Source organism: Martes martes (genome assembly GCF_963455335.1).
Source record: "Martes martes genome assembly, chromosome: 1".
NCBI lineage: Eukaryota > Metazoa > Chordata > Mammalia > Carnivora > Mustelidae > Martes > Martes martes.
The window spans coordinates 208,615,828-208,627,430 of NC_137888.1; the positions used below are offsets into that span (position 1 = coordinate 208,615,828).

The 11,603-nt window shown below is 54.2% G+C and overlaps 1 protein-coding gene across 1 annotated transcript in view; it reads left to right on the forward strand.

The window, feature by feature from the left end:
- Positions 1-11,251, forward strand: part of RTBDN (retbindin) — a gene marked incomplete at both ends in the record, with an annotated part of 13,307 nt that extends 2,056 nt beyond the window's left edge. The window contains 5 exons of the mRNA XM_080801632.1: positions 8,441-8,615; positions 9,581-9,647; positions 9,762-9,872; positions 10,358-10,454; positions 11,024-11,251. Coding sequence (XP_080657758.1) covers positions 8,441-8,615; positions 9,581-9,647; positions 9,762-9,872; positions 10,358-10,454; positions 11,024-11,251 — 678 coding nt within the window. The remainder of the gene's footprint in view (positions 1-8,440; positions 8,616-9,580; positions 9,648-9,761; positions 9,873-10,357; positions 10,455-11,023) is intronic.
- Between the last annotated feature and the right edge of the window lie 352 nt (positions 11,252-11,603).

Consider the following 11,603-nt stretch of genomic DNA (forward strand, 5'->3'; position numbering starts at 1 on the left):
CCCCTGGAGGAGCAAATGTTGGGTGGGACGAGCCCCTCATCAGCAGCCTCACCTGCACCCTTCCTTATCCCCGGAAAGCAGGGCTCTTTGGAGGAGAAGGTGCCAGAGTGGTTTCTCTCCCGACCCCAGAGACCAGCCTGTACAAAGCCCCAAACAGGACTCCTGAGTTGACATCTCAATGTGCATTTGTGCAAAGCAAACAAGAGCCTATTTGAAAATGCTTCTTGAACTCCTCTTGTATGCCAGGCCCTGTCCTAGGCACTGCGGACACAGCAGCGAATGAGAGAAAAATTCCTGCTCTTTTGGGACTGACATTTAGAGAAGGGAAGCATACAATACACAAGATTAATATAGAAGTGAACAAGCTAAGCTTAAGCATTCATAAGTGTCATGAATAAAACTAACATGATGTGAGGGGGAAATGGCAGGGAGAAAGACAAGATGCTCAGAGGGCTGCTCTGGGGAAATGACCTTTAAGACAGTTGTTGAAAAAATAAAAGCCAGCCATGGAAGGATCTGTGGAAAGAGCATTCCAGATAAAGGGAACTGCAAAGGTCCCAAGGGAGACAGGAATGAACTTGGCATGCTCAAGCATGAAAGGTTGAATGAATGAATGACTCCACACCCCACCCCAAGGGTTCTATCCCACTCCCAGCCAGATTCAGTGTTGAAGGTGAGGTAGTTAGGATGGCTCAAAACTAAAACTGAAAATGGGAATTAGATGATGGCCAAGAGGTCTTTTTGATCTGTTGTGAGGATAATAATTGCTAAATATTAACTTTTTTTTTAAGATTCTACCCATTTATTTGACAGAGATCACAAGCAGGCAGAGAGGCGGGGTGGAGGGGGGCAGGCTCCCTGCTGAGCAGAGAGCCTGATGCAGGGCTCAATCCCAGGGTCCCGGGATCATGACCTGAGCCAAAGACAGAGGCTCAACCCACTGAGCCACCCAGGTGCCCCGCTAAATACTAACAGTATGTGTCCACACCAGAGGAAGGTTGTGTTCTGTTTGTCAAGCACTCAGGAAGCCACTACAGGGATCAGAAGTTATGGAATTTGGTGCCCTTTCCCGGGAGAGCAGTGGGGAAAGGGAGTGTTACCTTCCAGTCTGTTTTCTGTCCACAGGCCAAAATGAATAAAGGAGGTTGGGTGGAGCCACAGATGGAAAGATTCTAGTGATTCTAGTGAGGGTTTCAAAAGCATTTTGGTGGGCACTCCAACATGGGGAAAATGAGGGACATTCTAGATCCTTTCTAGGATCTCTGACAGCAGAAAGCCCTGGGTTCAAATCCCTGCTTTGCCTCTTATAACCCTGGCAAATGACCTCCCAACAGTCCATTTCTCCTAGAGGATTCTGTGAACTGATTCAGGTGCCTGGCACCTTAGCATGATGCCTGGTACACAGTAAACACTCAATAAATATCAGGTCGTAGGAACCGGAGTTATTGTGAATGGACATGCTCCATGAAAGAGGATGGGCCAAAGGGACCTCCCACTCCCATGTACAGAGGATACACATACGGTTGGAGTCAAAGAGAACGCTGTCCATTTGGGCAGCCCTGCCTTCCTGAGCCACGGATGACCAGAAATCCATTCCATGTTTTCCCTCTGTTTTTGCAGGATCAGTTTGAATGAGCCTCGGCTGGCCGGCTGGGCGGGACGACCGCAATGGCCCAAGCGAAATCTAGACCTGGATTTTCCGGCCACGGAGCCCAGGATTCCAGATCCGGGTACACTCAACCTTCGAGGGTGAGCCCCTGGGGTTCCTTTAAACACCTCCGGGAGAAGTCCTGGAACCTAGCTCCATTTGCTAGCGCCCCTAAACATCCTAGAGTCTAAGAAAAGGGCAAACTGGAGCTGTAGAGGATTCGGATCCTCAGCGCCAGAGTAAAGAGACGCCACCTCCATCACGAGCTGCAGAGCCGCTCAGCCGAGCGGATTCTGCTTCTCCCTGGGATTGATGGACGGCGCTGTGGACAGGGCTTTCGAACTCAAGATGCTGTAAGTATATACGATCCCAGCTGCACACAGTTGGGGGCCCTCGGGCGCTCCGCAGTTGTGGAACAGCTCCTAAGGGGTTGCATCAGTGTGTGAGGATGTATCCAAGGCAGTGAAGTGGTTAACCCTGCCAGAGGGGAAGAGGTAGGGGCAGGACTCCGGAGGGTAGCCTGGCCCAGAGGATGCCTCAGGAAGGAAGGGTGGGGGAGTGGGCGGATCCCGGGCTGGGGGCGGAGCCTTGAGGAGGAGATGGAAGGCCCGCGTGGCGCTGAGCCAATGGGAGTCGGCGCCGGCCCGGAGGGCGGGAACACACCCCCTTGCAGGCCCCGCCCCTTTCCGCCCTTTTCCTGGGGACCCGACTGCGCGGACCCAGACTGGCTGGTTCAGCACCTGCTCTGGCTTTGCCGCTGCTCCCTCCCTTTTGTCAGAACCTCTTCTCCCACCCCAGCACTAAGATGAGGTGGGAATCCAGAGGAGATTTCGAGAGCCCAAGGCTCTTAGATGGAGCCATCTGGGTTCTGTCTGAAAGCAAATTAGTTTTCCAACCCAGGTCTGGCTCCCGCATCATCCAGACTACCTGGGAAGTCCTTCCTATCATCTGACTCAGATTTTTCCTGCTGCAAAGACCGATCAGTTAACCTTGGTCTCCAACCTCAGGGATAGTGTGGGTTAGAGGAGTCCTGAAATGGACATGGCCCTGGGGGAGGGTTTTAATCCTCCCCTTTTTTCAAGCGCCAGGCTAGGTATGTAGCTTGAGTCTGGGGCCACCTAGGCTTTATCTAAACTCTTCCAGATTATTTAGCGTGGGTCTGGGCTCCAAGAAGCCTCACTAGGACCAGATCCCAGGCAGGCCTTGGGGTGAAGCTTTGATCAGTTTCCTTGCTGGGGTCAGTTTAAGAGCAACATCAAACCTTCCTATTAACCCTTAGAAGCGCACGAGGAAGATAGTAGAGGAGGACCCTTTTCAGCCGGAGTCCCCACCCATCTTGAAGGTGGCAGTTCCTGAGGCCTGGATTTCCCCACACTCCGCAATCCTCAGTGTCCCACTCTGTGCAGTGGACTCACTCCCGCGCCTGCGCAGCCTAGAGACCAGTATCTTCTAAGGCTGCAAGGAGCTAAAAATCGCTCCCGCCCACCCACAAGCTGGGCTGGACTTGAGGATCTCGAGGCGGGGGGGGGGGGGGGGCGGGGGAGGGACGGATGGGTAGTGAAAGGAGGGGGAATGAAGAGTGAGGAGGGAGGCTGTCTAGGGTGTCTGTCCAATTAGGGCAGTAGGAAGAATCCTGGTGGCCGGGCAGATGCATGGAGGTCGCAGGGGTTCCCCACGCCTCAGAAAGGGGTTCCTAGGGTAATAAGGGGAGACGCTGCAGCATAAACATGTTTACGGCCTCTGCAGCGCCGGTGGCCCCGAGGGGCGCGAGCCCTGGGGCAATAACTTTGCTCTGCGCCCCCTCACCCCTAGCCTGGCGTTGCGCCAGGGCGATGACTTCGGTCCCAGCCCCCTCCTCCTCCGGAGGACCAGGTGCCCCTCAGGGCTATCCTCGAGGGGGAGCGCTAGGCTGCACCCCTCGGTCAGCTCCCTGGATCCCCGGGCGGCGCCTGAGGGGCGGGGTCGCCAGCGCGGCGGGACGCGCGGCTACCGTGTTCCCCTCTGGTAGCATCCCGAGGCCGTGGGAGGGGGCGCCCCGGCCGGCCCGGGCGCAAGTTCTCCCACCCCCTGCCGGGCCCCGCCTCAGGGCGCCGACCCCTTTCCCACCACCCGGGACCCGGGCCGCCGCGTACCTGCAGCCTCCGGCGGCGGATCAGGCCAGAATCGTCCATGGCGGCGGCGGCTTCGGCCCCGGGGAGGGAGGAGGGAGGTGGCGGCAGCGGCGGCGGCGGGAGGAGGGAAGAGGGAGGGAGTGAGAAGCCGCGGGGACCGCGGCGGCGGCGGCGGCGGCGGCGGCGGGTGAGGGGGGGGTTGGGGGGTGGCGGGGGCGGAGCAAAGTGGGGCGGACCCGGCGCCGTCACTGCGTCTGGGCGCCCGAGCCTGGCCTCAGCCAGGGCTGCCCGCGCGGCGGGGTGGGAGGGGGCAAGCGAGGGAGGAGCTTCCCTATGTCCCCAAGGGAGTCAAGCTATGGAGATACCCCTATAAGTAGAGCCACCCCAGGGGAGAGACATGCCCATGGGTAGACCTCCAACCCAAGAAACACCCAAGGGAGACATTCTCACTAAAATTATTCCTTATGCGGATACCCACCCCTCCCCGCAGCGACCCCCTCAGGGAGACACATTCCCACGGGTTGATAGTCTCCACCGGAGGTCCTCTTCAATCAGAAACTCCCCCCACACCCTGAAAATTATTCCTAAGGCAGATGGTCTCTGAGAGGTAGCGCTTCCTCTCAAAGCCCCCTGCCGCCCCCAAGAAGAGACACTTCCGCAGAGAAAAATCCCCACGGGTGACATTTTCCTTGGAGAGCCTGGTGAAGATACCCCCAAAGAAAGACCCCCTAAAAACCATATTCTCTGTGGGAAATTGTTCCCACCCACGAGACCCTCACATCCTGAGGAGATACATTCTTACAGAGTGACATTTGCATCGAGGACACCCATCCTCAAGGCAGTTGTTCCCACAGACAAACATTTTGCCTGCATATCGCCCCCCTTCCCAATCAGAGCCTCCTCGGGGAACGCTGCAGCCCCTCTAACGACCCCCTCCCTCACCGTCAGGATTAAGTAGCCAGGTCAGGCTGGGCTGTATTTATAGGACCGATTAGTGGTAGTTTGGGAGGGGGGGCAGCTGACGCGATTTTCACACACACACACACACACACACACCCGCAGTGTTCCTATAGCTGAGGTCAAGCCGACATGCTTCCCAGAGTTGGTGTGGAAAGCATCGGTGACCTCCCCACTCTAGGCATTAGGGGACAGGGTGGGGAGGGGGCGACCAGGAAAGCCCTGGAGGGCGCGGTCACTGGGCGGGAGCGACCCCTGCCGGCCAATGAGTGAGACGGCAAGGTCTAGGTCCAGGTGTTTCCCAGACATTTGTTTCCTCATCTCTGCGCCTTTGCCTGAGTTATCTCAGTGTTTCTCTCTGTCTCTGTTTGTCGGCATGTTTGTTTGCCATCCCGCAAAGTCTGTTCTTCGAACTTCTCTGTCAAAGTCCCAGACTCCGCTCTTGTCACCCCTTCTAAAGCAAGCTGTCTCGGGAGCTCTCCGTGGTGCTGATCTCACACGCTCCTGTCCGCGGTGCTGAATCCCGGAGGGCAGGTTTGGGGGCTGAGGTCAGGGGAGGGGAAGGGTTGGCAGGAGGCACAGCCCAAAGACTGGACAGATCTGACACACGAGCACCCTGGACTACCCAAAATGGGCTAGGGGAAGGCTAGATCCACTAGGTCTTGGTTGCTGACGCCCATAGGACATCACTGTGTGGGTACCCCTGGAGGGGCCAGGAGACATGGCCTTCTGATTCGTTAATTTACTCAATAAGTACTGAGCACCTACTGTGTACAAAGTAGTGTTTTGAGATCTGGGAGTTCCGCAGTGAAAGAGACAAGACAAAAACTCTTCATTAGACTGAGAAGGGAGAGAGAATTGTGGTAGTGGTCATTGCTCACAAAAACGCATATGCCACACTACAAGCACAGGTACACACACACACACACACACACACACACAGCAAACATACACACAAACACGAACATACCAACACATGCTCAGGAAACAGACTCACAAACACATAGTCACACACTGCAAATATGCACTCCTCAAAAATACACACTCACACACATTCTCAGCAAACACAGACTCACACACAAACACACATACACGTTTCCAAATATGCACTTAGCAAATGCAGACACACTGAATCGTATGCAAACACAGAAACACAGAATACAGACAGATAATCAGCAAACACAGGCACACACAAACACATATACACATAAACTCATGCTCTGCAAAGACACACACATGCAAGCACCTACTGAGAAAACAGACATACACACACTCAGCAAATGCAGACACACACAAGTAACATGTACACTCAACAGACACAAGCACACACACATAATACAAAAACCAAGCTCAGCTACACACAAACACTCACCCAATACACAGACACAGTATCCTACCCACACAACACATGGACACACATATACATTCACATACACACTGCAGGACTGCTCTTCTCACCAGGGTCTCCCACTAGAATGTAAGTTCTGGGAAGGTGAATTTTTTAGAAGATTTAGATCTTTTTAGAAGATTTTCTAAAATCTTTTTAGAAGATTTTATTTGAGCACCTGGGTGGCTCAGTTGGTTAAACAACTGCCTTCTGCTCAGGTCATGATCCCAAAGTCTCGGGATTGAGTCCTGCATCAGGCTCCCAGCTCCACGGGGAGTCTGCTTCTTCTTCTGATCTTCTCCCCTCTCATGTTCTCTCTCACTGTCTCTCTCTCAAATAAATAAATAAAATCTTTTTAAAAAATATTTTTTAAGGGGCGCCTGGGTGGCTCAGTGGGTTAAAGCCTCTGCCTTAGGCTCAGGTCATGATCCCAGGGTCCTGGGATCGAGCCCCGAATCGGGCTCTCTGCTTAGTGGGAAGCCTGCTCCCTCTTCTCTCTCTGCCTGCCTCTCTGCCTACTTGTTATCTCTGTCTGTCAAATAAATAAAATCTTTCAAAAAAATTTTTAAAAAGATTTTATTTATTTATTTGTCAGAGAGAGAGTGAGTGCACACAAGTGGGGAGTGGCAGGCAGAGGGAGAAGCAGGCTCCCTGCTGAGCAAGGAGCCTTATGCAGTACTTGATCCCAGAACCCTGGGACCATGATCTGAGCCAAAAACAGATGCTTACCTGACTGAACCACCCAGGCATCCCAAGGTTGAGGTTTTCATTTCTTGATCACTACTGCATCCCCTGAACCTGACACACAATAGGTGCTCCATAAACATTTGTTGAAGGAATGGATGAATTGAAAGAATGTTTGCAAAAAACTCACATTCTCAGAAACTGCAGAGGAACACACACACACACACACACACACACACACACACACACACGTTTCAGATACAGACACACCCTCTCCACACAGGTCAACACCCCCTTGTTCACTAATGGTCACCATTCATGGTCAACAGCCTTTATCCACTGACTCATCCATAATATTCTCACAGGATGGCCATCCTGACCCTACATACCCCCCCTCACATTTATTATATCTTACCCAATTGGACACACTTGGCTTGGAACACATAAAGACTTCCTCACCCAGATTTTGAATACACACACACACACACACACACACACACACACAACCAGTCAACCAAAAGACACACATACTATACCCTCACACAACAAACACACTCTCTACACACACACAGCCATACAAACACACTTTCTTAAGATTTTATTTTTATTTATTTGACAGAGATGACAAGTAGGCAGAGAGGCAGGCAGAGAGAGAGAGGAGGAAGCAGGCTCCCTGCCGAGCAGAGAGCCGGATGCGTGGCTTGATTCCAGGACCCTGGGATCATGACCTGAGCCGAAGGCAGAGGCTTTAACCCACTGAGCCACCCAGGCACCCCCAAACACACTTTCACCCAACACACATACACATAGAGTTTAAGCCATCATCTCAACATAAAGGTCAACGCAAAGATATATACAACGCAGTCCCAGGTCCCCTGGCCTTTGGTCAGTTGGAGCAGGGGGTGGGGCAATGGGAAACTCCTCCTCTGCACCAAACCACACCCCTTTGGCTGCCACTCTTTCCTGCACTTGACCCTGCCGTGTCTCAGCAGCGCTCTAGACACCCGTCCAGTTAACAGGTGAGGGGTGGCCAGAGGGGACAAAGGAGGGGAGGGAATTATCTTGTCTCCACAGACCCTCAGCTTCCCCTACCGTACAGCTTTAGTACCCCAGCGGCAAAACTAGAGTCCTGCCACAGCCAAGCTTGGCTCCGAAGGACCAGCCCTGGTGGCAGCCCCTAAGCCGATTGTGGGCCGAGAGAAGGTGACCATGAGAGGGGCCAGCACGGATCAAGAGGGAGGGAGGAGACTGGGCAGAAGAGAGAGAGGAATTACTGGACAGAAGAGAGAGATTGAAAGAGCTGGGGAGTCCCTTTAGTTCTGAAGACAGAGGGGATCACCTAAGGGCCAACAGGGTGGGAGACCCTGCTGGGTGTGAGGGGGAGGGGCACCACGGTCCAACTAGAGGAGGGGGCCCTTGGGCCTAAAGGGAGGGGACATGAGTCTGATGGGTGAAAAGGGACTCCTGGGTCAGAGGCAGGACTTGATGATCCCCTGGGATTTGAAGGTTCTTGATCATTGCCTCCCCATCAACTGCTCATTCTCTGCTCTCCCTGGCACTGTCTCCTGGGTCGGTATCAGGAGGGTACAACCCTGAGCTCCCGGATAGAGTCAGCCAAACCTTACCCCATACCCCAGCTGATTCTTGTCTCAGGTGGACATGGCCTGCAGGGGCCACACTCAACCCAAGGGCCTGACCTGGGCCCTAGGACTGACCCTGGCTTGGATCCTGCTGGGAGCCTGTGGAGGAAGCCGCCCACTCCCAGCTATGTCCCGGAGACACCACAGGCTGGCAGCCGATCTTGGCACAAGCCAGCTGCACCTTGCAGGTGAGCACTCCAGACCCTGCCTAACCTCCAACACCTAAGAAATCCCATTTCACCATAGCAATACCAGAATCTCCTTATGAGAGGGGCTTGGGGTGACACATGTGTGGGGGAAGATGGGGAGTCAGGGCTTGTGCTAAAGAATGGTAGTTAAAGGGGCACCTGGATGGCGCAGTTGGTTAAGCTTCTGCCTTCAGCTCAGGTCATGATCCCAGGGTCGTGCTTCTCCCTCTCCTTCCACCTGCCATTCCCCCCTGCTTGTGCTCTCTCTCTCTCTGTGTCAAATAAATAAACAAAATCTTAAAAAAAAAAAAAAGAATGGTAGTGAGGCACCTGTGTAGCTCAGTCATTAAGCGTCTGCCTTCGGCTCAGGTCATGATCCTAGCATCCTGGGATCTAGCCCCGCATCGGGCTCCCTGATCAGCGGGGAACCTGTTTCTCCTTCTCCAGCTTCCTCCTGCTTGTATTCCCTCTCTCGGCGCTACCTCCCTCTGTCATAAATAAATAAAAATCTTTAAAAAGGAGGGGGGGGGATGTTCGTTAAAGTGCAGATTCTGGAGTCAGACTTCCTGGATTCAAATCCCAAACCCAAGTCTGCCACTTCATAACTGGTTGATTCTGAGCAAGTCACTTACCTCTCTGGGCTTCTTGTAGACCTTTAAAAAGGGGGGGAAAAATAGACCTACCTCATAGGGGTATTGTAAAGCAGCATATGTAAGTATATGAAAACATACCATTATCAGGGACATAATAAATAATAAGCTGATAATGATAAACTATTATTATTATTCAAAATTGCATTTGTGTCCCAAGAGAAGTGTCTTTATTTAAGTTTAATGTTTGGGCGGCACTGACATAACTGGGGTTATGTTCAGGGGACCCCCATGCCTTGCTTCCCCAATCCTGAGGATACAAGACCCTAACTCACAGGAGTCCCCTTCTCCATGCTCCTATTGTCCTATTGTCAGAGATGGACACACCAGAGGCATTGGACCCTGGGATGGCCCCAGAACGCTGTGGGGACCCGAGCCCCGGGTGAGTACGGTACTCGCCAGCCTTTCCTTGTGTTCGTTGCTCCAGTTAACCCTGCCAGGGACCACCGCCCCTGAGCATCCTTACCCAAATGAGCCTATCTTTCCCAATGTTCAGGTGCGAATCCTTTCTGGGACACCTCCAAGTTGCCCTCCACAGTCGCTTCCGCCTGCTATTACTGGGGATACGCCAGGCGCAGCCGCTCTGTTCCGAGCTCTGCGATGTCTGGTATGGGAGGCGAGGCGCGGGGGGCGTGTCCTATGGTTTGGGCGGGACCAAAAGCAGGATGGGCAGTTTCCTCGGCCTAGTGTTTGAAGGGGTGTGGCCTGCCTCCAACAAGGCCACGGTCTAAACCGGAGGCCTAGTGTTTAGAGGCCAGGAGGAAAGGGGCGGGGCCTGTAAAGGACCTGGCTTTTGAGGTTGGCGGTACGGAGGCGTGGCCTTCCATGGACCTGGGCTTTTAAGGGGCGGGGCCTCCTGATAGAGAAGAGACGCTAAGAAGGTGGGGAATGTAAGGGGCTGGCCTAAATGAGATGGTCCGAAGTCTGCTGGGATGAAGTCAGCTGTGCCAGGGCCCTGGGTGTGTGTGGAGAATATAGGGCAGGGTGATCTGGGGGCGGGACATACACGGAGCGAAGACTTGGAGGGCAGGAAACCCGCTAGGACGCGACTGCGGAGACTTTACCCACTTTCTCTCTACACACCATCCACAGGTTTGCCACATGTGAAAGCGATATTACCTGCGGCCCGACTTGGCTCCCAATCCTAGAAAAGAGGGACTGTGAGCCTGGCTGCCCTACCTATGAGCAGGTGAGCTTGAGACAGAGATGCGGGAGAGAGACTGGGACCTCCACTTACTATGTTCTGTCTTAACCCGCCTAGGCCCCGGGGTCCTGACTGACACTCCCAAGGTCCCTGCCCCACCCTTCCCCCGTCCGCACCCCAACCTCCATAATGGGATAAGTCTGTAAGCTCCCTAGAGGCTACTGAGTCTGGATTTGTCCTCCCCAAGGGGCCGTCTCTGCTCTAGGCCCATCCACAATTCCCCCTGGAAGACCCAGAAGCTCAGATCACCTTCCCTAAGGCTCCAGCCTTAATCTGGCCCTCCCCCACCCCAACCATGGGACCCAGTAAAAATAACTCGCCCTCCCAGGACTCGGCTCCTGTTATGGCCCCGCCCCCTCACTCTCCGTAGGACCCAAAGCGGGTACTTGCCCACCCCTAGACTGCACCTCTACACTGGCCCCTACTTGCAAAGTCCGGGATTTTCCTTTTCCAAGGCCATGCCCCTCAGCCCTCCCTCCCCTCAGCCCGAAGGCCACGCCCCCAGAGTACCTGGCCTCCGCCCACTCGGACCCTAAGTCCACCCCCTCCCCCAGACCTTCGCTGACGGGGCGGAACTTTGCCGCTCGGTTCTGGGCTACGCGATCCCGGTGGCAGCTCCTGGCGCCAGTCACTGCCTCAACATTTCCATCTCGGTACTGCCGGGTTCCAGACAGGAAGGGAAGGCCGGAGAAATCACCTTCCTGCGTTCCCGCCGCTCACGCACCTGGATCCTGGATGCCGCGGGCAGCGGGAGTGGCAGTGGAAGCGGCAGCGGCCCCTAGGGGGCGCCGGGCCTTGGATGGGAGATGGGAGTCCCTTCCCCCGACCCGGCCCCTCAAGATACCCAAAGCTCCATCTCTCTCCCGCTCTGCCTTCTAGTTTCCAGAGTCCTGTCTCTCCTTCCTGGAGTCCCAGAGACTCGTCCTTCTCCAGGTGACTAGACAAAGAATCCAACTCTAGCTCATTTTCCCCTCTCCTCCTTGAATAAAGTCTCCAACTAGAGCACTGTGATGTGGCTGCTTCTTGGGGAACTAGGTGGCAAAATAGCTGGCAGAAAGTGATCGGTGTCTAACTTCAGATCCTCGGGTCCCACAGTTAGCAAGTGATACACACCAGCATGTAAATGACAGCCTG